This window comes from Euleptes europaea, chromosome 17 (genome assembly GCF_029931775.1).
Source record: "Euleptes europaea isolate rEulEur1 chromosome 17, rEulEur1.hap1, whole genome shotgun sequence".
Lineage (NCBI taxonomy): Eukaryota > Metazoa > Chordata > Lepidosauria > Squamata > Sphaerodactylidae > Euleptes > Euleptes europaea.
In genome coordinates this window covers 40,977,056-41,002,284 of record NC_079328.1, presented here as the reverse complement: position 1 = coordinate 41,002,284, position 25,229 = coordinate 40,977,056, and the positions used below count along the sequence as shown (strand labels likewise).

General features: G+C 44.4%; 1 protein-coding gene across 2 annotated transcripts in view; it reads right to left on the bottom strand.

Moving 5' to 3' along the window:
- Window positions 1–644: 644 nt before the first annotated feature.
- The window catches only part of PHKB (phosphorylase kinase regulatory subunit beta), a 152,886-nt gene continuing 128,301 nt past the window's right edge, over window positions 645–25,229 (bottom strand). For both annotated transcript variants that reach the window (XM_056862527.1, XM_056862526.1), the window contains exons 26-31: window positions 20,566–20,768; window positions 11,533–11,667; window positions 5,532–5,661; window positions 4,266–4,373; window positions 2,248–2,388; window positions 645–809 (exon numbers count right to left, since the gene is read on the bottom strand). In XM_056862527.1, coding sequence (XP_056718505.1) covers window positions 672–809; window positions 2,248–2,388; window positions 4,266–4,373; window positions 5,532–5,661; window positions 11,533–11,667; window positions 20,566–20,768 — 855 coding nt within the window. In that variant the 3' untranslated portion in view covers window positions 645–671. The remainder of the gene's footprint in view (window positions 810–2,247; window positions 2,389–4,265; window positions 4,374–5,531; window positions 5,662–11,532; window positions 11,668–20,565; window positions 20,769–25,229) is intronic.

The following is a 25,229-nucleotide window of genomic DNA, read 5'->3' as shown; positions in this document are numbered from 1 at the left end:
ACCAATTACAGGCACATTTTGAAGCAAATTTATATATTTTAATAGAATAGAGTTTTTTTTAAAACACCTTATAAGTTTTGCTGGAACACTCAAGTCCAAAGCCATAGCAACTTCCTCAGAGCATCAAACAAACCAGCATCAAACGCAGATTCCCTGATTTTTCGCAAATTTATGCTTATGTCATTCAGCGTTCATAATGAATTACAATACAAATTATTGGGGTTGAGGGAGTGCGAGAGCTGAAAAAATTCTGAAGTTCACATTTAGTCCACTATTAAATAAATACATTTTGCCACTGCAATAATTTGGAAGCAACGCTCAACAAAAAAATTACAAATCCAGTTGATTCTTCTAACATAGCCAAGGTCTTAATCAGTATGCGCTACAGCGCATTTCATGCATTCCCTCTGCCAACGTAGGATTGCGGCGCTTAAGTGGAACGTGCAGGTTGCTATTGGAAACCTACTGGGGAGGGGGGAACTGCTTCTTGATTAAGCGTGTTTTTTGGCTGCCACAGAATCAGCTGTGGTCTTTGCTATTCTAAAGCCTCGGAGCCGATCGCAGCGACCGTTTTTAGGCCTCCCCTTCGTGAGGTGCAATTAAGTAGCACATGCCAAGCAGCAACACGGCCCTCGACCAGTCAGGTTGCCTTCCACCTGGCGCCACCGGCTTTAACTAATGGAACAAGGGTCATCCGCAGAGGGTCTCACTTCCCCTTCCAGCAACAGATTCATCACCGCCTTTGTCAGGTAGCTGCACGTTCCCCTTTTCCCCACTGGAGGAGTGTTGTAAAAGGACGTCATGTCATCCTGTAGGAATAAAACAGAATTTGATCTGAGCCGCGGTGCTGACGGGTAATAATCCAGTCAACGAGCAAGAAGGCAAGAAGAGACACAGATGGAAAAGACTTTGCTGATGAAAAGGGCATTTCACACACTTGATGTTCTCTGTAGTTTAGTACGATAAATATATTGGATTCGAACCAAAACATTTTTTGGCAGGGGAGAGGCAGAAAGAAGTACAAGAAGAAGAGTTGGTTTTTACATGCCGACTTTCTCTACCTTTTAAGGAGAATCAAACCATTCCCTTCCTCTCGCCACAACAGATGCCTTGTGAGGTAGGTGGGGCTGAGAGAGTTCGGAGAGAACTGTGACTAGCCCAAGGTCACCTAGCTGGCTTCATGTGGAGGCGTGGGGGAACCAACCCAGTTCACCAGATTAGAGTCTGCCACTCACGTGGAGGAGTGGGGGATCAAACCCGGTTTTCCAGATCAGAGTCTGCCACTCTTAACCACTACACCACGCTGGCTCAAACAAAGAGACAAAGATGCTTTTTAAGATACAATATAAGACGCAGAGAAATGAAAGACAGACATTTTGTGACGGATCCGACCTGTCTATTCAATAAAAAACGCTGCTCACAACATCTTAAATCTGTGGCTGCTTGAAACAACAGCTTTACAATGTGGTAAAGTGGTGACAGTTATACTATAGTATTTTGAGTCACTGTTTTCCTGGTGAGCTAGATTTGAGTCCAGTAATACCTCAGAGATTAACAAAATTTTCAGGGTATAAGCTCTCACTTCTTGGAAAGCTGGGTTGCCAACTAGGAAGCCCTTCCACAGGATATAATGTCATAGAGTCCATCCTCCAAAGCAGCCATTTTTTCAAGGGGAATTGATCTCTGTTGTCTGGAGATTGGCTACCTCTAGGCCTCACCTGGAGGTTGGCAACCCTCTAAAAGAAGGTGTATTCTCAGCCAACAAGCAGAGTACCAGAAGTTGGACCAGAATCAACGGGTTGAAATTAAATCCAAAGAGTTTCCGTCTAGACGTTAGGAAGAATTTTCTAACAGTTAGAGCGGTTCCTCAGTGGACAGGCTTCCTCAGGAGGTGGTGAACCCTCCTTCCTTGGAGGTTTTTTAAGAGGAGGTTAGATGGCCATCTGTCAGCAATGCTGATTCTATGACCTTAGGCAGATGATGAGAGGGAGGGAATCTTGGCTATCTTCTGGTCACTGGGGGTGTTGGGGGGAGGTAGTTGTGAGTTTCCTGCATTGTGCAGGGGGTTGGACTAGATGACACTGGTGGTCCCTTCCAACTCTATGATTCTAAGTTGCCAAGGCCTTTGGGGTGAGAGACACTCACGACGCCATTAGCAACTGGCTGCTTTACCCCGACATATATAGCACATGTTGAGGCATGTCTTCAGCCTGTAAAGTGTACGGCTACCACTACCATTGCACTTACTTGCTTCTCAGTTCCCTTGAGCTTGCTCTGGTCCTTTTGGAAGTTGAGAAATGCTTCTTTCACCAGTTTGTCCAAGTCCACTTTATCCTGAAACTCCAACTCTGGGTTTCTTTCCAGAATCACAGAGACGACCATCAACAACTAAAGCAAAATAAAAATAAAAATGGGGAGATATATTCAAATACAACAGTCTCTCAAGGCCTGCATTATAATGGTAATTAGCTGACTGAACCCATGAATAAAAATGGAAATATAAGTTGCCAGCGACGATTGTTACAGGGCATGATCTAGCCACAGTGAAACTCCTTAAGCTCCACTGATTTCCGTGGAACAGTTCAGTGCATTAATGTTTTTGGTTCGAACCTGCTCTATCGACGGCACAAAATACTTTAGAAATTAATTAAGGCAGAACAACACTAAAACATTACTGTAATGAATTGGCGGAAGAATAATCATAGCTAGAGACTGGATAAAAGGCATAATTACTGGCAAACAGAAACATTTGTGGGGTTGAAACACAGTAAGAATACAAGTCATTTACATTTTTTTAAAGAGTGTTTTTTTCTTCATTATCTTCCTACTTTCTCTGATCTGCCTGCCTTCTTCTCTTTATTTTTCTAATTTATGCACCCATTATAGATAACAAGAGAGAGTTTTGATGTGTAACAACATAATCTCGCTATTGATAATGCTGTATTTGATTTGTATCCCCAATAATGCGACACATTGCTTAAAAAAAACACCTCTTTTGAAACAAGCACACACACACTGCACATACATTTCCTAAGTCTCTGAGATGGGCCCACAGACTCTCTTGGCTAAGACTTAGGTCGTTTATGCATGGGTACCTTCACTCACGTTCGCCCTCAGTCTGTCTCGGTTGTTCCTTGGAACTATGCATGACTTTTCCGTCCATTAGAGATTACCTCGCTGCCAGCCCTCACTGGCAGGAGTGGACTTCCCACTCCTCTGTTAACCTGATTCTTCCCTCTTCTTCCATCTCGGCCCGGGTGAAATCCCCATGCATAAGGCAAAGTGCGGGACACACAAGCGTGGTTTCACAGCCAATTACAAAGCAGCATGTAAAGAGGCGGGGATTCAAATACTTCCTGTGAGCTCTTTCTGGGGAGAAGAAAGGCTTTTTAAAACTATGGCTTAGATTTCTCTCCCTCCCTCCTTTCAGATTGCTCCATTTTCTGTTCTTAAAATGCTTTTCTACGCAGCAATTGGGTTTGGGGGTGGGGAATTTTCTCTCACAGTAAACATGACAAAGTAAGCAAATTACAAAGCAGCATTTAATGGGGCAGGGACTTCAGCTTGGAGACTGCTGGTGCATAGATTCCCAACAGGAAAGTGTGGGTCCAGCAAGCAATGAACTTCAGGTACAACATGAAGGATAGGAGAACCACATATACCTAACTGAGCTCCTTGGAGGAAGGGCGAGATAAATCAGAATCATAGAATTGGAAGGGGGCACCAGGGTCAGCTAGTCCAACCCCCTGTACAATGCAGGAATTTCACAACTACCTTCCCAACACATCCCCAGCGACTCCTACTCCATGCCCAGAAGATGGCCAAGATGCCCTCCCTCTCGTGAACTGCCTAAGGTCATAGAATCAGCACTGCTGACAGATGGTCATCTAGCCTCTGCTTAAAAACCTCCAGGGAAGGAGAGCTCACCACCTCCCAAGGAAGCCTGTTCCACTGAGGAACCGCTCTAACTGTTAGTAAATTCCTCCTAATGCCTAGATGGAAACTCTTCTGATTTAACTTTAACTTTAAATGTTAAGGTAAATATTTACTTTGCTAATGAAATGATAGCCTATCTAAGCTTTGTGATTGCAGTGTTGAAGCATTTATGGTTGAGCTAATATTAACAGAAAGGCAGAGTATAAATACTATAAATAAATAAATAGTTTGAAACGCCTTTAGCATGATAGTCCTTGAACATACTAGCTCCCCTACAAATGTAACATGAAACGTTTTATTCATATTTTTCAACATAAATCCTTACCAACCTCTACAATGGTTTGCCTGTATTCAGGTTGATCAATATTTTGTAACATATCCTCAACCAGGAGGGAAAAGTTCATTTCATACATAGTCATATCAGACAAGGTTGGTTGCTGTAAAAAATAAACAAATAAATAAAATATGCAGATGTTAACGTGTGATGTTATAGTGACATCTATTGAAGATCAGACAATTTTTATAGGATTGTGGTTTTTTGACACACCGTCTTTGCAGTATTTGAATTGTTACAGAACCTGATTTGCCCACAGTTGCAAGAAGCAACTGGATATTTTCACTCTCTGAGAGGCATCCATTTTGTGGGGAGCAGTGTCTTGCTCTTATGCCAGGCTTTGACCCCTGTGCCTCCATGACACCCCTTAGCAGGAGGAGGGGTCCAACTGCTTACAGAGGGAGCCTGTCCATGTGTGAAAGTATATGTCAGAGAATCATTTTCAATATTGATAAGGAGGGAGAGTTCTTGCTGTTGTGTGTCTTCAAGCTGCTGTGCCCATTAAAACGGAGCTTTTAGTTTACCAAAAGTGTGTATGCGGGGGTGGGGCTTGCTGTAATTATTATAATTAAGGGCCATCAAGTTGCAACCGACTTATGGCACCCCCATGGGAATTTCAAGGCAAGAGCTGAGGTGGTTTGCCATTGCCTTCTTACGATAACCCACAAAACCATGAACGGTGTAGTCAGAAGGGAAACAATTCTCTCTCTTGTGCACTCCACAATTCAGAGTCATTCAGTGAAACTGAAGGCAACAGCAGGTCGGGAAACAAGAAAGAAAAGAACCTTTACATCTGGAATTCATAGTCACCCAAAGGCAATGAAGTCTTAGGACTTAGATAGCTTTTTAAAAAGATGAGGCAATCTCATGGGATGACAAGCCTCCTGGTAGCAGTTAGTCAGCAGGATAGCTAAATGGAAACACCAGGCTTAGAGACGGTGTACTTTGGACTATCAGGTGCTCGAGGCAAAAATGGCTATTTCCATCTTGCTCTGTTGGTGACAATCCTGGGAATATATAACTGGAGACCATGTACTGGACTAGTGCAACCCTTGTTCTGAGACCACATTGGCAGTTCTTGTTTTCTTAAAAACCACCGGATTCGACAAAGAGTGTCAGTGCACAACAGGTAGGGAAAGAGAGAGACACTTAAACCCTAGTGTTTCGTTTCAAAGCAAATTCCCTTGCTACTAGGTCAGCTAGTAAAAGAAACAAAGGCAAGAAGTCCCAACATTATTGTGACCCAGGTGTGTCATTTTACCTGTGGCAAAAATTTCCCAGCTACTATTAAACCGTTGGGGGTCCTCTCCAAAATCTGCCACACCCTGTCATAGAATCCACTGGGAGTCCGGTTTAGAGAGCCGTCGATCTGACGTCGGTGCAGCCAGCATCTGAGGACGAAAGAAAATAAAATTGTTGATGGCCTTTAAGGGGAATAAAAGTCTGTTTCCAGATCAAAACCATGCTTGTTTTGTGGATTAATTAAACCCAGTCAGAAATAAAGGGGAAACAGCAACCCATCAATACAGCAAAACACAGTACACTGCAGTGCTTTTCTTGTTCAATGTTTCTTAAGGTTATTTTAACAATAATAAAAAGAGACAAAACCCCAGGAGCTAATGAGAACGAAGCAAGATGTTCAGCTTTAAAAGCCAGTGTGATGCTTAAATGTGAACTGTATTAATGGGTCTAAAGATCTTCAAAAAAAATAAGTTAAATTTCCTTAAGTGGAAAAATAAAGGAACTGAACCACATGAATCCCTTTGGGTCATGACCAGAAAGTTAATCTGACAGAGCAAAGCCTTTTGGTGCAGAAAAAGCATTCTCGCTGTTCAGATATTTTTGCATCTTGTCAAGTTTGAAAAATTCAAGCAGAGCTTTGCCTGTGATTCGTCTCAGTTGTCATCCACTATCCCAGCAGCATCTTCTTTTTTTTAAAAAAAGATAATATTTAATTTAGGAAGTGGCTGTTGCTAGTATTTTAAGCAAGTGTTTTTAGCAAGAGCAGGCAGACAGAAAAATCCTGGAGACCGAAGGACAATGCCTAAGTTTTCTAAAGGTGGAATGCTTAGGGAGCAAACCAAATGAGATGCTGAAAGATGTGTGAATGCATCTGCTTAGGTTTCCCCCAAGGAGACAAACATACCAACGTCTACACATGATAAGATATAGGGGTCTTTAATATGGCCACAGGAGCCCCGTGGCACAGAGTGGTAATGCTGCAATACTGCAGTCAAAAGCTCTGCTCACGACCTGAATTCGATCCTAACAGAAGTTGGTGTCAGGTAGCCGGCTCAAAGTTGACTCAGCCTTCCATCCTTCCAAGGTTGGTAAAATGGGTAAAGTGTGGATGACCGGGGAAGGCAATGGCAAACCACCTAGTAAATGTCGTGATGGGACGTCACCCCATGTCAGTAATGACCCGGTGCTTGCACAGGGACTACCTTTACCTTTAATGTGGCCATTGTGATTTCCCTACTTTAAAATTTCCCAGCCAGGTGAGTCAGGTAATCACTTAGAATTCGAAAGGATGAAGCTGGCAATCAAAGAATTTTGGCCTTGAGGGACAAGACATGATTTGAAGACATGAGATACAGCAGCCTTGATGAAGCTAAGAACGTCTGGGTCTTGGTCAGTGCCTGAAAAGGAAGACTGTCCATACTACTCTGTCTATACTACTTGGAACTCCCTTGAAGAAAGGAAGGAAGGATATGTGTAATAAACCAACTGTGCACTCCTTATGGGGAGAGGCTATAACTCAGTGGTAAAGCACAAGTTTTGCATGCAAGCGATTCTAGGTTGGATCCCCAGGCTTGCAGGGCTGGAAAAGTCCTTGAAGATCTGCTGCCAGTAAAAATCCACGTCTGATGGCAACGTACCATTTTTACTGGTAGCAGCTCTTCAAGGACTTTTTCAGCCCTGCTAGTCTGGGGATCCAATGTAGATACATTGATGTAGCTGATGGAGAGTGGCTGTGGCTCAGCGGAAGAGCCTCTACTTTGCATGCAGAACGTCCCAGGTTCAATCCCCAGCATCTCCAGTTAAAAGGACCAAGAAGTAGGTGATGTGAAAGACTCCTGTCAGTCTGAGTAGGCAATACTGACCTTGATGGACCAATGGTCTGATTCAGTATAAGGCATTTTCATGTGTGCCAATGTTCACATTAATGATCTGATTTCATATGGCAGCTTCATGGATTCACACACAAACATATATTTGCCATCAAGTCACTGCTGACTTATGGCAACCCCTGGTTGGGTTTTCAGGGCAAAAGATGTTCAGAAGTGGTCTGCCATCACCTGCCTCCATGTCACAACCCTGGTGTATATATATGCTAGTGTCCTTATTATGCTTTGCAGCACCGTAAGGTCTACATAGCCACCACAAAGGCCAACATGTTTTCGATGGGTGAGATAGTCCTCTGGGGAAAAGGCGAGGGATACACAGTTTCCCCTCTGTTGTGTGTGCACAGATGGAGCAGGAGGTGGACGTGTCTGTCCCTTCACAGGTAAGCTGTCTGACTCCTCCTTTACTGGGTTCATCAAGAATGCTGAAGGGCGGCTACCTGGTTTTGCAGGTAAGAGGGCCCCATCGTTTGGAGTACGTAAAGCCAGACTAGAGGCAAAGGTCAGCATGACTTCTCCTTGTAATAGTGTTCTGCCTATCCTGGTTCCTTCCAGTGCATCTTTGAGACCAGCAGAACTGAAAAGTGTGGTGGAAGAGATATTTTGGGGGTGGGGGAGTAGAAAGGATTGAAAGATTTCTACATCTGCCGTCAGGTTCCAAACACAAACCTGTTGTCACTTGGGTAGAAAGCCTGGAAATTATTGTGGGTTGGATCCAGCAAGGTTTTTCACTCAGGGATACCAAATTTCTCTTGATCAAATCAAGTTTGAATTCTCCCTAGAAGCTACAATGACTAAACCAGTGTGGGGAAGTGGTTAAGAGCAGTGGTTTGGAGCAGTGGACTCTGATCTGGAGAACCGGGTTTGATTCCCCACTCCTCCACATGAGCGGCGGTGGCTAATCTGGTGAATCAGGTTGGTTTCCCCATTCCTACACATTAAGCCAGCTGGGTGACCTTGGGCTAGTCACACTCTCTCAGCCCCACCTACCGCAAAGGGTGTCTGTTGTGGGGAGGGGAAAGGAAGGTGAGTGTAAGCCAGTTTGAGTCTCCCTTAAGTGGTAGAGAAAGTCGGCATATAAAAACCAACCTTTCTTCTACTTCTAAACTGTGGCTATCGTACTTTGGTCACATTACAGGTTGGGAAATACTTGGAGATTTCGGGGCTTGAACCTGAGGAGGGCATAATTCCATGGAGTCCTCCTTCCAAAATGACCATTTTCTCCAGGTGAACTGATCTCTGTCACCTGGAGATCAGTTGTAATAGCAGGAGATTTCCAGCTACCACCTGGAGGCTGGTAACCCTACCCAGCTCTGTGCAATGAAACAGGGGTTTCTTATTAAAAATCTGCCCGGGCTATAGCTGGAATTTTTTTTTAAACCCTCTAAAGTTTTATTAACTTTTAAAATTATTCTAAATGCATTTTTTCCTCCTGGCAGCAGTATCTCCTCAGAGCAGCACTTCCCTTTGAAGATCTCTCTGTACGCAGCCCAAAAAGGACTACTTTGCTGATTTTGTACAGAAAGCGATCTCATAAAATAAGCTAAGGGGCTTAGAAGAATTGTCTTTTCTCGGGAATTTCATCTTCCCAAGAAGCAGGTGGCTAGGCGAAAGTAAGCAAGAGCCCGTTTTTCGTATCCCTCGGCTCAAAAAACAAATCTAGTTTATGAGTATTAGCATAGACCCCCCCACCCCACAGAGAAAAATAAAGCACTGCCTCTTTAAGGGAAAAAAAGTGTTCATATTAGAAGCACACACATAAGTGCAGATTTGTTGGCAGAGAATTTGCCACTCCAAATGTTCAGAGCTATTTAAAAACTTCACTTTGTACAAATAGGCCCCACAGCCTAACTGGTGATAGTAAAAGACATTGTTTAAAGAACAACTACGAAGGCCAGGGCAGGGGGTTGAAAAGGTTTTTTAATACGTTAACATTCCAGTTGTTGAATTTTATCTCTATCATGTCTCTCAGTGGAGTGGTGGACTCTGATCTGGAGAACGGGGTTTGATTGCCCACGCCTCCACATGAGCGGCGGACTCTATTCTGGTGAACGGGATTTGTTTCCCCTCTCCTACAAGCGAAGCCAGCTGGGTGACCTTGTGCAAGTTACAGTTCTTAGAGCTCTCTCAGCCCCACCTACCTCACAGGGTGTCTGTTGTGGGGAGGGGAAGGGAAGGTGATTGTAAGCCGGTTTGAGTCTCCCTTAAGTGGTAGAGCAAGTCGGCATATAAAAACCAACTCTTCTTCTTCAGTCCAGAGAACCAGTATTTTAATACTGCTTTATATCAAGGCTCCAAAGTGGGGAACAAAAGCAGAGGGGGGAAATTGAGAGCCTGATTCAGATACCATCTTGTATACCAAGTCCATCACACTAACTGCTTTGAGAGATTCATCAGGCACCTTCCCTAGTGACATTCTGGTGTAGGGATGCCAGCTTTGGGTTGGGAAATTCCTGGAGATTTTGGGGTGCAGCCCGGAGAGGGAGGGATTTAGGGGAGGGAAGGAACCTCATCGGGGTATAATGCCATAGAGTCCACCCTCCAAAGCTGCCATTTTCCCCAGGGGAACCGATCTCTGCTATCTGGAAAGCAGTTGTAATTCCAAGAGCTCTCTAGGCCACACCTGGAGGTTGGCCCTCCTGCTCCAAAGGCTGATTAAAACTTCTTTGTTTCGGTTGGTCTTGGACTGTTGAGGTCACTTGTGCAACTAGGGAGCCCCGGATTTCAGAGGCCAAGACAGAACATTTCCTGAGCCAAATTAGAACACTTCTGAGGTTTGATAGCGCTCCACTTTGGCGTGACGTCTGAATTGCATTGCCGCGAAGAGGAGTTTGCCCCCCCCCCCTCCAATCTGCCAAGGGAACCTGCATTTGGATGTTATGGCAAATCAGAGCTTGATCAAACTAGGAAGTCTTCAATCAAGCTTCAGGCACAGGAGAAGCGAGGAGAATGTGTCTGCAAAGCCGACACGCTGTGTCCGTGCCCAATGGGAGAACCCCCCTCCCTATTTATCTACAGTTTGCCGTGTCTCAGTACAGCCTCTGATTTCCACCTCTTAGCTGAGGTTTAAGTAACGGCATGATACTGTACACATGCACAGACATGTTCTGCCTGCTAATGTTAACTAAGAAGGTTGTATTGGAGAAGCAAACACATTCCAGGCATCCTGGCTGCGGCTTGAGCAAGCTGAGAGGGGATTTAATGACAACCCAGAAGAAAGGGGACGGCGATCAGCAGATAAGCCCTGCTGTGACTGAAGCAAGCTCCTTAAGTAATCAGTCTCTGGGTTACGCTGGCTCCCCTCCCAGTGTCAAACTAGGGGAGAGAAATCCTAGACACCAGATGCCGGTCACTATTCCCAACTGCGGTATCAAAAATCGGATGATAAAGCAAAGCCGTGCCCAGGGATAAAGCCAGGGTGAGAAAGCGTTAAATGGAGACTTGAAAATCCTGAACAACTGAGCTAACAAAAGAGGAGAAGGAGAAGGAGAAGAAGGAAGAGGAGAAGAAGGAGGAGGAGGAGGAGGAGGAGGAGGAGGAGGAGGAGGAGAAGGAGAAGGAGAAGGAGAAGGAGAAGGAGAAGGAGAAGGAGGAGGAGGAGGAGGAGGAGGAGGAGGAGGAGAAGGAGAAGGAGAAGGAGAAGGAGAAGGAGAAGGAGAAGGAGAAGGAGAAGGAGAAGGAGAAGGAGAAGGAGAAGGAGAAGGAGGAGAAGGAGAAGGAGGAGAAGAAGAAGAAGAAGAGTTGGTTTTTATATGCTGACTTTCTCTACCACTTAAGGGAGACTCAAACCAGCTTACAATCACCTTCCCTTCCCCTCACCACAACAGACACCCTGTGAGGTAGGTGGGGCTTAGAGAGTTCAGAGAGAGCTGTGACTAGCCCAAGGTCCCTAGCTGGCTTCGTGTGTAGGAGTGGGGAATCAAATCCAGTTCACCAGATTAGCCTCCGCCGCTCATGTGGAGGAGTGGGGAATCAAACCCGGTTCTCCAGATCAGAGTCCACCGCTCCAAACCACCACTCTTAACCACTGTGCCACACTGTCTTTCTGCTTCCAAAAAAAGGGGGAAGGGAAAGGCATGGCAGGAAAAAGAACAGGTTGTAAAAGGAAACATAAAACATGGAGACTGTGTCCTTTACCTCCCTTGCTGCTGTGGCTGAAGAATGTCCAAGAGAAGCTGCTTCACCTCACTGGGTGACATCTGGTATAAGTCAACGGGAGCCATCTCCCCAGCGCGTATCTTCAGTTCATATTTCATGGCATGGACGATCCATCTGAGGAACAAAAGCAACAGCTAAATCAAGTGCTGTCTCCCAGACCCAAACAGGTATAATAAATACAGGTAGCTCACGGTTCCCACTGGGAAGACAGGTAGCAGCAGAAGAGTTGGATCTTGATGGAATACATCAAGTCTCTGTCACTTGTGACCCCCACCGACCCCCACCCCACCAGGTAGACACCAGCCACACATTGTGGTCTGCTGGGACCAATAAACCTCTTGGTTGGGTATTGCGTGTCTGTGTTGGTCAGAAATGGGGAGGGATCAACCTCTTGGCAAGCCGCTAGATATAGGAGGAAGGCTGCATATTGCTCAGTAGGTCACACAAATTGTGTAGGCCTTGTCTATTAAAAAAAAAATCCACAGGCCACATTGTGCTTTGCACACAGCTGGCGAATTTGCTCCCAAAATGGTCTTGTTAGTATAATCTTGAATCAAGAATCATAGAGTTGGAATGGACCACCAGAATCATCCAGTCCAACCCCCCGCACAATGCAGGAAATTCACAACTACCTCCCCCACACACACCCAATGACCCCTACTCCATGCCCAGAAGATGGCCAAGATGCCCTCCCTCTCATGAACTGCCTAAGGTCATAGAATCAGCATTGCTGAAATATAGTTATCTAGCCTCTGCTTAAAAACCTCCAGGGAAGGAGCACTTACCACCTCCCGAGGAAGCCTGTTCTACTAAGGAACTGCTCTGTTAGAAAATTCTTCCTAATGTCTAGATGGAAACTCTTTTGATTTAATTTCAACCCGTTGGTTCTGGTCTGACCTTCTGGGGCAACAGAAAAAACTCAGCACCATCCTCTACAAGTACTTGAAGATTGTTATTATATCCCCTATCAGTCTTCTCCTCTTCAGGCTAAACATACCCAGCTCTTTTAACCTTTCCTCACAGGACTTGGTTTCCAGACCCCTCACCATCTTTGTTGCCCTCCTCTGGACACGTTCCAGTTTGTCTACGTCTTTCTTAAACTGTGTGCCCAAAACTGAACACAATACTCTAGTTGAGGTCTAACCAGAGCAGAGTCCTGTCTCACTAACCTATTAGAGTTTTTGAAAGCATCAATAGGCATGTTGCCAGGAATGAGTCTATGGATATTGTGTATTTGGATTTCCAAAAAGCTTTTGACAAAGTCCCTCACCAAAGACTGCTAAGCAAGCTTCATAGTCATGGGATAAGAGGACAAGTCCTCTTATGGATTGAGAGCTGGCTGAAAAATAAGAAACAGAGAGTAGGAATCAATGGTCAGTTCTCACAGTGGCAGGATGTGAGCAGTGGGGTGCCTCAGGGATCTGTGTTGGGATCGGTGCTTTTCAACCTGTTCATCAATGACCGGGAGTTGGGGTTGAACAGTGAAGTAGCCAAGTTTGCAGATGACACCAAATTATTTAGGGTGGTTAAAACAAAATTGGACTGTGAAGAGCTCCAGAAGGATCTCTACATACTGGAAGAATGGGCATTTGAGTAAGTGTAAAGTGATACATATTGGGGCAAAAATCCCAACTTCACATATACACTGATGGGATCTGTGCTGGCAGTGACAGACCAAGAAAGGGATCTTCGGGTGGTAGTGGATAGCTCAATGAAGATGTCAACCCAGTGTGCGGCTGCTGTAAAAAAGGCAAATTCCATGCTGGCTATAATTAGACGAGGAATAGAGAATAAAACTGCTGATATCATACTGCCCTTGTACAAATCTATGGTGAGACCACACTTGGAATACTGTGTACAGTTCTGGTCACCACACCTAAAAACGGATATTACAGAGCTTGAGAAGGTGCAGAAAAGAGCAACCAAAATGAGTAGGGGCGTAGAGCAACTGTCCTATGGGGAGTGGTTAAGATGCTTAGGGCTGTTTAGCTTGGAAAGAAGGCGGCTAAGGGGAGACATGATAGAGGTCTATAAAATTATGCATGGTTTGGAGAGTGGACAGGGAGGTGTTTTTCTCCCTCTCCCATAATACTAGAACACGGGGTCATCTGCTAAAGCTGGAGGGTGAAAGATTCAAAACAGATAAAAGGAAGTATTTTTTCACACAATGCATAGTTAAATTGTGGAACTCCCTGCCCCAGGATGTGGTGATGGCTGCCAGCTTGGAGGGCTTTAAGAGGGGAGTGGACATATTCATGGAGGAGAGGGGTATTCATGGCTATTAGTTAGAATGGATACTAGTCATGCTGCATACCTATTCTCTCTAGTATCAGAGGAGCATGCCTATTATTTTGGGTGCAGTGGAACACAGGCAGGATGGCGCTGCTGCAGTCGTCTTGTTTGTGGCTTCCTAGAGGCACCTGGTTGACCACGATGTGAACAGACTGCTAGACTTGATGGGCCTTGGTCTGATTCAGCAGGGCCTTTCTTATGTTCTTATGAAGAGAAGAACTCGCACACAAATACAGTCCCTCCCCAAGACACAATTAAATGCTCTGCAAGGCTTGAATAGGATTGTGAGAATGTGGCCGGAAGGCTGACAATATGAAATCTGGCTGGCAGTCTTTAACACAATTCTCTGAAAAGCCATAAACTGCAGGTTGAATGTACTGTTTTACTTGGATGCTTTCACAGGCTACTAAAATTGCTTACAAAAGCTGGGGCCCCACGATTAAAAGACAACCCTGTTTAGATTAAAATGAACTTTTCTGCTCAGGGAAGCTCGTTCTGAACTGCCACCTGACCACTGCTTTTAACCATGTAATCATTTCAAGGCGAGGTCTTGATTTTTGTTTTATTGTCCTCAAGGAACATCTGTGAAACAAGATTCGGAGAATGAACATCACCGCTGGCAAGTTTGAGCCTATGGTTAAATGGCAAAATACCACCCTAGAATCAATCATATCACATCTCAATCATAATGTCCTCCTTTTTGTATTGCTTCTGAGCCTGACATCAAGACCTTTATTATTATTGTTGTTGTTGGTTTTTATATGCTGATTTTCTCTACCTTTTAAGGAGAATCAAACGGGATTACAATCTCCTTCCTCTCCCCACAACAGACACCTTGTGAGGTAGGTGGGGCTGAGAGAGTTTGGAGATAACTGTGACTAGCCCAAGGTCACCCAGTAGGCTTCATGTGGAGAAGTGGGGAATCAAACCCAATTCTCCAGATTACAGTCCACTGCTCCTAACCACTACACCACAAACTCACTTGACCAAAGGTCCTGACCATCCAAACCAATACATCAAGACCTTCTCAGCAACCACTGACATATTTTTTTTTATTTTTGTTCTCATGTCACAGCTGACTTATGGTGACTCCATAGGGTTTTCAAGGCAGGAGACATTCAGAGGTGGTTTGCCATTGCCTGACTCTGTGTCACACCCCTGGTATTCCTTGGAGGTCTCCCATCCAAATAATTGCCAGGTTTGAGGCTGAGAGTCTGCAACTGGCCCAAGGTCACCCAACAAGTTTCCATGGCATGAGTGGGGATATGAACCTGGGTTTCCCAGGTCCTAGTCCAACACCTTAACCACTACACCACAATTTATATTATACCCAAGGACTAAGTACCTCGTCTTAAAAAAATCACCCCCTGCTGTCCAGTTGGAGCTAAAAGAACAGCAGTGAAGTGTTTTGTATGTTTATATCCTTGACTCTCTTAAGTTTGTAAGAAAGTCCAAATACTTAACACTGCTTTCCCAATGGCTTTAATGTAATTACTGGCCATTTAAGCTGAATTATTATTGTTGTTGTTGTTATGAAGAAGAAGAAGAAAAAGAAGAGGATAAGGAGTAGTAGTTGGTTTTTATATGCTGACTTTCTCTACCTTTTAAGGAGAATGAAACCGGCTTACATCTCCTTCCCTTTCTCTTCCCACAACAGACACCCTGTGAGTAGGTGGGGCTGAGAGAGTTCAGAGAGAACTGTGACTAGCCCAAGGTCACCCAGCCGGCTTCATGTGTAGGAGTGGGGAAACCAACCCAGTTGTCCAGATTAGAGTCCACCGCTCATGTGGAGGAGTGGGGAATCAAACCCGGTTCTCCAGATTAGAGTTCACTGAACCACTACACCATGCTGGTGTAAGAACAGGGGAATGCATCTGAAGCATAAACTTTTGTGAGCCAGAATCCATCTGGAAAAGTGGGCTCTGGGTTCTAACAACCTTATGCCAAAACAAATTCATTTGTCATTAACGTGCTAAAAGACTCTCGGTCATTTTAGGTGGGTGCCAAGTATGGCTGACTTGGGCAAGCTTGATCTATGGATAGGAGATCCGTGGGCTACTCCTGGATGGAAGCACCTCACTCGGCCAAAGGGTAATACAGCAGGCTCAGCTAGAGAATGTCAGCTTCCTTCATGCCAAAGGGCAAAAAACAAACGTTGCTGAAACAGCACTGAGTGGAGCTTACATCGCTCTACTAAGAAAAGGGTAGGAAGGAGACACCGGTTCTCAGGCTCAGTTACAGTTCTTTTCTCCCCCTCGATGCTGATACAACAATGCAGGAACACACTGTTTGGAAAACCGCCCGAAGGATACACAGGGATGCAGCTTGGAAACCAAGAGAGAGACATTCACCGACAAAAGTCTCCTCCATCTGTAATTGCTTCTGTGAGTCATTCTCTCAGTATAAAAGAAGGGAGAGGGGAAACCTTTAGAGGCACGGCCTGCCGAACCCTGACTGACAGAGGCTGGACAGGATGTATTGGGCTGGAAGTCTTTACAGTAATGGGGCTGTCAGGATCTGGATCTATTTCGGCAGGAAACCCAGCACACAAATCAATAACGAGGCACCAAATCTAATCATTAGCGGGACCAGAATACTATTTCTGGGAGAAGGTTAATTTTGTTCACTGGAGTAAGAACAGTGAAATAAATGAAACTGAGAAGACGGAATTAACCTTGGGACAAGGAAGGCAACTGGTTCACACAGAGACTGGAATAATTTTTTAAAAAGGAATAATAAAATGAGAAAGAGAAATGCTAAGGAAAAATAAGCAGATTAAAACAATTTCCCCAAAATAGGTACACTCACTAACCTTAACTGGCTTGCCTGCCTCTGAGAATTATATTTTACTGGAAATGTATGTGAAGGCCCAGAAAATAATTCAAAAAAGTGAGGGGGAGTATCTCCCCATATAGGGTTGCCAGGTCCCTCTTTGCCACCGGAGGGAAGTTTTGGGGCATAGCCTGAGGAGGACAGGGTTTGGGGAGGGACTTCAATGCCATAGAGTTCAATTGCCAAAGTGGCCATTTTCTCCAGATGAATTGATCTCTATCGGCTGGAGATCAGTTGTAATAGCAGGAGATCTCCTGCTACTACCTGGAGGTTGGCAACCCTACCCCCTTCCCACCCACACACACTGACTCCTTCCTATGTTTCCAACTGAAATTTGGAACTGTCGGGGAGCTTTTTAAAAAGAGCCCGAATAAATATTTTCTCTTTTGGAATTAGTAAAATACTTTTTCTTAAAGGCAAGGTTTTACTCAAAATGTGTAGTATGGAGATATTTCTGTAAAATGAAAATATGACATTGTTCAAATATGACCAGCGTTGTCCATAATTAATATAATGTGCAGAATAATATATGATTGAAGACTTCTGTGTTTTCAGAGTTATGAAGTTTAACTCAAAATCCAGATATGCCGCTAGCACTATTGAGACAGTCTCTGCACCCTTTTGTTTACTACAAATGTTGTTTTGCATTTTTAATTCCTTTTTTCCTGTATCTCCAACAGCAAAAACTACGATATGTATGCAAAACTCACGCAAGGTGCAGCGGTTTGCAGCGTTCTCTCTCAAGCGTCATGCATATTCAGAGTTTTGCTTGTAAAAAGACTTCTACTTCTAAATTCCATCAATATGCCAAGCAGCACAATTTTACACACTAACCCGTTACAAATGATGAATTTTATGTTGTTCTCGCAGTAAGATAAATTCAGGTTTGAATAGAATGGTATATATTTCAAATTTCTGTCGTCCCCCTGAATACCCGAGGCTTCAAAATTTCCAGACCTTTTGCATCTCTCAAGTTGACTAATAGTTGGTCTACTAATTCAGCAGCCCCTTTGAGAGACGGCCCTCTGGTACAGGCCAACTATAGTAGCTACAGCTCTCTTAGACAGACCCATTGTTATGTCATTCAAGTAAGCCCAGGAGAGGTTATCATAGCCTCCACCATCTCACTCCTATAGCTCAGAAACTGAAGTGGTTCAATTTTACCTCACCTTTCTCCTCTAAGGGGACCTTGGGCTAGTCACAGTTCTCTCTGAACTCTCTCAGCCCCACCTACTTCACAAGGTGTCTGTTGCGGGGAGGGGAAGGGGAGGTGATTGCAAGCCACTTTGAAACTCCTTAAGGTAGAGAAAAGCGGGGTATAAAAACCAACTCTTCTATTCCATCTTGGAAGCTAAGCAGGGTCAGTACTTGGAAGGGAGACCACCAAGGAAGACTCTGCAGAGGGAGGCGATGGCAAACCACCTCTGCTTCTCACTTGCCTTGAAAGCCCCTTCTTGGGGCCGCCGTAAGTCAACTGCAATTTGACCGCCCTTTACACACACATGGCTCAGATGTAATTTCAATTCTGATCCACTACGGTCACATTCGTCGCTGCATATATTGAATTATTTCAGTGTTAGATAGAAAAAGTTTCTAGAACCTAGCCTTCCTCATGGATACATCTTGCTGAACGAAGGCATACTGAAAGAACATTCATGCATTTAATGAAAAGCTGATCCCCCCCCCCCCGAGATATTGGGTGGCAAAGGCAAAAATCTTTCAGTTGTGAAGTTGCAAAGCACAGAACATTCAGTGGTACAGTAGTCAAGCAAAGCAACAGTATCCATGCAGAGAATATTTTCTTCTATGACAGAGAAGCCACAGAGAAGTCATAGATCAAAACACACACATTCGAAATGAAAATACACCGCTGTCCAGTAATTTTGTTTTTATTTGCTGGCATGCACGTAAATGGTTCCTGTTTATGGTGTCTGAGTGTTATTTTGCCTTCTTATTTATATCACCTTTCAGTGAAAAAGGTAGCAATTTCTCATCCGAAACAAGTGATGAAAAGAGCAAGGACATAACTGTTGTGTGTGTGTGTGTGTGGGGGGGTGCCATTTATGGAATCCGTTACTTTTTAAAATTCAAATTCAAAACCTTTACTGGCATAGTGAATCAGTTACTTATGAGTATATTTGCATGAAGTCAGAGGAAGAGGCTGTTATCCCAGTGAAATAAAATTAAACTTATTCCAAGATGGTAAACCAGAAGTAAGGAGAAACAAAAAAGGGGCAGAAAATGCAGCATCATAAAACCCGGACAAACAAACGTCACTTTAAAGCTTTGTTTAGGGTCTTGTAAAAGGATGCGGCTGTGTAACGCTGTGGCTGAGATGCTCGTACCATGCGCCGCGCGCCCTCTGCGGCAGTTCCAAAAGCATCCTAACTCTATCCTGGATGTGCATTACTGAAGCTGTCATGGCAATAATATATCCTACTGGATATCCCGAGCTTTAGCTTTGAGAGACCGAAGGAGTGAAATGGCAATCTACAAATCACTCTGGATGAAGCCAATGGAGATGCACCTATTTAAGTACTTTTACAGTGGGTTGTGAATTATGGCTGCCGTATGCAGTAGAGCTGAAGGGAGCATCCCCTTATCTGATTGCCATTTAGATCCTATGATAAAGAGAGAAGGTGCATCGTCTCAGGTTTCCACCCCCTTCAGGCAAGCTACGGCCAGGCCCCCCGGTGTGCTATCCATAATTTGTTGCCTGCTACTGGATAGCCCAGGCTAGCCTGATCTCATCAGATCTCAGAAGCTAAGCAGGGTCAGCCCTGGTTAGTATTTGGATAGGAGACCACCAAGGAATACCAGGGTTGCTGTGCAGAGGAAGGCACTGGCAACCCACCTCTCTTAGTCTCTTGCCATGAAAACCCCCAAAAGGGGTTGCCATAAGTCGGCTGTGACTTGACGGCACTTTACACACACACATTGTGTTTTTGGCACTCCAGTGTACGGTTTTGACAGCTTCGCAATCTAAAGTGCCATCAGGAAAGCAACATAAACGCAACACTGGCACAAGAACATAAATAACACAAGGAACTTCTGCTGATGGGGCGAGGGGGACGCCTGCCAGGTAAACGGGACTTTATCCGCTAACAAAACCGGCCATCTCTCTAACGGTATGAAACGTTTTGATGGGCTGATTTATCATCATCGTTTGCTCCATTCCAAAGGCTCCACATGGGTAACAATATTGGTAGAAGAAGAAGAGTTGGTTTTTATATGCCAACTTTCTCTACCACTTAAGAATCAAACCAGCTTACAATCGCCTTCCCTCCCCACAACAGACACCCTGTGAGGTAGGTGGGGCTGAGAGAGCTCTAAGGCCATTTATACTTGGTAATTAGCAGTGCGTTCCAGGCGGAAGTGCCCCACATATTTTTTTGATGCTGAACCATCATTCAGGAAGTGACTGCAAAGCCGGCGCATACCTGCTTCGCATTTCTTAAGAGCCCCTTTAACGTGGCCTTTCCGGTTTGCTCTGCCCCCACCTCGAAGAATCCCCTCAAGGAAGCATGCAAAATCACAGCCGCGCATTAGCTATGCAAACAGCAGTTGCTAATGGAAGGAACAAAGGAGCAGGCGAGTGTGTGTGTGTGTGTGTAATTTCTCCTCTTGCATCGGGTCCATGAAATGGCCTTTTAAAGGTCGCATTTAAAAAAAGAGCTTTGAGCGAGCATCAAAACTGACCCTGCATAAATGGCCTAAGAGGACTGTGACTGGCTCAAGGTCACCCAGCTGGCTTCATGTGGAGGAGTTGGGAAACCAACCCGGTCCACCAGATTACAGTCCACCGTTCTTAACTGCTACACCACGCTGGCTCTCCACTACACCACGCTGGCTCTCAAAACAAATGTAGTAAAATATGGGTTCACTGACCCCACTCGTATCTTCAGCATGCCGTTAAATAATTCAGGGGAGTTGGAGATGATCCAGCCAATGTGAATGACAAGTTCCTGCTGAAGAACAGCTTCCCTCTCGTCCTGCAGATTACACTTGTTGTAGATGATGTTCTTAATTGCGCCTGGAGACAAGGGATTCGATATAATTTCTTCTTCCTGGCCAAATGCCCCTAGAGTCACCTGAAGGAATATTATTAGCAGCAATTAGAGTTACAACCTGAGACAGGAAAGCAGTTGGAGGGCTACTTATCCATCATATCCCCCCTTTGTCAATTCTTCCTGCCCTTATCAAGATTGGATAGAGGATAATTAGCATGGCAGGTTAAATCTACAGCGCGTAGATTTGCATGGCTGGTTATTTTGCACTAAAATAGCACCCAGCAAGAACAACAAGAAGAAGGCATTATCCCCCCCCAAAAAGAGAAAGGAGCTGGGAAAATGCATGTTCAGAAAACGGCATGGCCTGCCCCATCAATTCCTTGCAAATAAAATTGATCAGGCATAATAAAATAGAAAATCTGTCTAGCTAACTTCTAGGGCATTAGGGGAGGGCGCTCCTCCTCCTGGCCATGATTACGGCTTGCAGAGATGCTAGGGTTGGTCTGAACCCTTCCAGATTTCCATGAGCTCATCGCTCACCCCGCACCCTTCAGTTCCGGCATTTGGTTCAGTTGGGGGGGGGGGGCCCTTTGGAGGTGTACGTCAGTTCAGGTTGCTCTGTAGCAAAAGGAAGGCACGGCTTGGATTGGGGTGGGGTATGCATCAAAATAAACCAACAAAATTTGTAGTGGGTGGGCGAGGCTTAGAAACTGCTAGAGGGGGCTCACTGGAGCATTAGGAACTGGGGGTTGTGAGTTTAGCAGGTTAACTTTAAAGGATAGGCTGGAAGCATGACCCTTAGGTTCCTAAGGTTTTAGGGATAGCCCCATACCAGTTTCCAACCATCCTGCCCCAGATTTCCTCTTGCAGGTTCAATTTTTATTTAATTAGATTTATATCCCACCCTTTCCTGATTTCAGGCTCAGAGCGGCTAACAACCAAAATAATCAATTTAAAAATACATACTATACAAATGAAAAAACTTTATTAAATTTAGAAGAAGGGTTGGTTTTTTATATGCCGGCTTTCTCTACCACTTAAAGAAGACTCAAACCGGCTTACAATCGCCTTCCCTTCCCCTCTCCACAACAGGCACCCTGTGAGGTAGGTCGGGCTGAGAGCGTTGTGACTAGCCCAAGGTCACCCAGCTGGCTTCGTGTGTAGGAGTGGGGAAACAAATCCAGTCCACCAGATTAGCCTCCGCCGCTCCTGTGGAGGAGCGGGGAATCAAACCCAGTTCTCCAGATCAGAGTCCACTGCTCCAAACTACCGCTCTTAACCACTACACCACGCTGGCTCTCTTAAAATTCCAATTGGCAGCTTTAACAATAAATACCATGATGGGGATAGCCAATTGGGAAGGGGGGGAGGGAGAGAAAGGGAAGAGAGTGCAGAAACCCAAAGCTGGAAACATCTGAGGAAACGGAAGGAAAGGGGGGGGGGAAATAGAGGTAGGGAGGCGCCTCTGATCCAAGCATTCAACTGATTGGCAAGGCATGCCGCTTCTGCAACCTTGGGGTTTAATTTCTTCACGCGCAGCCTCAGTGCCAGTGCAGATATAATGCTGCTCCCGTCCCATAATTATGATTAACGAGCAGTGAGTCCCAAGTCTTCTACTCACCCATCTAAACCACCCTTCCCTCCGCTTTAACTATGATTAAGTCGTTAAGGACAGAAAGTATGGTGGGAGCACATAACCTTGCTGCAGCCTGTGGTCTTAACCATAGCTAAGAGACAGGCAGTAGTACATCTGCACCGGCCTATGGACGCATGCAAAAGAAAGAAAAGGTTATCAGGACAGGAGCAGCCACAGCTACAACAAAACGTCGCCAAATCATGCTAAATGAAGGCAAACCATTTAGAAGGATTATATAAAGGCATCTGTGATGAAAGCTTTTTTATATGAGAAGTGCTCTATTATTTTTTTTAAGCAAGCTCCCACTGTAAGGGCAGGTATGCAGTTTGGTAAATATAAAGTGGATTTCAATGCAATTATCACCGCCTACGTTGATCGGGGAATTGCATGGTTGAGATGTTCATTAAATGGAAATGCCCAAAACATTAACCTTTTTCTCATCTTAGAACTCCAGCTGCATCTCTGAAGTGATAAACTCTGCATGTCTAGACTTTTTATCTTATATAATACAGCTGGAGAATCTTTTTCAGTGTTTTATGTGAAGTCCAGTTTCTAATCTAAGTAACTCTCAATTCACCTGACCGTGGGAGTCTTGTTAATATTGGCTGTAGCTGGATATACATCTTTAATTGGATCTGTCTTTAGAAGTTGGCTGGGTTAGTGTCATGGTAGTTAAACCTCCCTTTCTCTACCATCTCCTTTGAAAAAGAAAAAAATGATAGATTCCTGTCCATCGTGTACTTGGGATGCATCAATTCCAACTCTGTGTAATACAATAGATGTGAATTTTTCGCAATCAAAGAATAACTAATGGGACTCAAAACAAATGAACGAATCCCATTTATTTTGTTTGTGTTGGTTTCAATGGGAAACTTGTTTCATCCAACTGGGATAGATTCTCAGGCACACCCCTTGCCAAATTCCAGACAGATGGAAGATAAAGTCCCAGATTAATAGGTGATTAAAATAAAGACTTCTGAATCATCCCACAATGGATGCTAAATTATCTACAAAAGATGAAATATTGGGGATTAACAGTATCCTAAGGGATACAAACAAGAAGCATTCAGTGAGTGATCAAAGTAATCAGGAAGCATTCAATCAACAAAGTAAAACAGATCTTTCTTTTTGATATGTGTTGACAGACAGCAAGGGGGGAGACAGACAACAGAGACACACAAGAACCTTCAAGGTGAGCAGTTTCCGTGGGCACTCTGTTATGTGCGTGTGGTATGAGTTACTGACTTATACTATTCCTTTGCATCCGAACAACATTTTCAGTTCTACTCATGTATCCTTGTTGCTCAAGACAGAAAAAGCCATTGTAAATCTTGCAAGAACCTGTTAAATTAAAATTTAGGTTGCACTCAAAACTACGTACCCAGGAAACCTTCTATTTTATATGGTCAATAATTAATTTTGGGGATCATACAGCAGTATCATTCTTTTACTTTGGCAGAAAATAGTTCTGTTTGGAATTCTGAAACTTTAGCTACCTGATCTTGGAGAACTTCAAAATTCACTCTAGAATGGTTGTTTGCCACAATGGCATTGCATCTGCCACTTTGTTAGGACTTTTACCCTGCCCTGCATGTATTGATATTTCAACAGTAAGCTTCATTGGGCAGGGATCTGCCTTTTCCTTATGCTGCTCTATAAAGCATCCGATATACTAAAGGCGCTATATATTCACAAAAATTGACACTGCTAGGGAGAAAATGCTCTATAGTCATTCAATTCTACAACTACTCACAGATAAGCCATACTGCTTCCATTTCACAGATGAAAGAATAGCAGGGAGCTATCAGCTTGCCCAAAGCTACCCAAAAGATCTGATTTGAAGCCAGTGGTCTAGTGAAAAACTGCGTACAATAAATATACGGATACATTTTTATTTCTCCTCACAACATAAAGGGGAAAAAACTTTGTTTTTTCCTACTAAATCTCTCTTATACTTTTGGACCCTTTTAAGACTACAACACTGCCTATTCACTCTAAAGATAACTTTCCTACAGTCAATTTTACTTTCCTTGCAAAATGTTATCAGGAATTTACTGTGTAATGGTGCAGATTGTAATGTTGGCTCCTCTAACCATGATTTGTCATGCCTTTCCTGTCACCGGAGCAAAACTGCACTAAATGAACAAACTGTTTCTTTATGGTCAAGGGAGTGGTGGGGCCATGTAACACAGAGTGGTCACAGTACCAGCCCAGGATCCCCAACTCAACTCATAGGATGTCTTTGGGATAGTTACCAACCTTTCCATCTATCTACTTCACAGTATTCATGTGAAGAAATAGTGCGGGCAGGGACTACATAATGCTATCTACCCTAAGCTACTAGAAGGAAAGAAGAGTTGGTTTTTATATACCGATTTTCTCCACCACTTAAAGAAGAATCAAACCAGCTTACAATCACCTTCCCTTCCCCTCCCCACAACAGACACCCTGTGAGGTAGGTGGGGCTGAGAGAGCTCTAAGGGAGCTGTGACTAGCCCAAGATCACCCAGCTGTGTAGGAGTAGGGAAACCAACTCAGTTCACCAGATTAGTGTCCGCCGCTCATGTGGAGGAGTGGGGTATCAAACCCGGTTCTCCAGATTAGAGTCTGCCACTCCAAACCAACGACCTTAACCGCTACACCATGGTGATGGAATAAAAACATAAACCAATGAACAAACAAATCTGCTCTGGGGAACAGAGAGCAGAAACGGAAGTTGGGGAGCAAAAACCAGTTTGCTAACCAGTGTGCTGCGAGTCAGCATGTTTACACCAGAGCCATGCCAAAGGATTTTGTCACCCCAGCTACACATCCTCAGGTTCCCCTTCCCTTGTCTTTTCTTCTGGCTTTTGAGCCTTACCATTTGAACAAGAGCTGGAACACACCCTTCTTGGCCGCTCCACCTC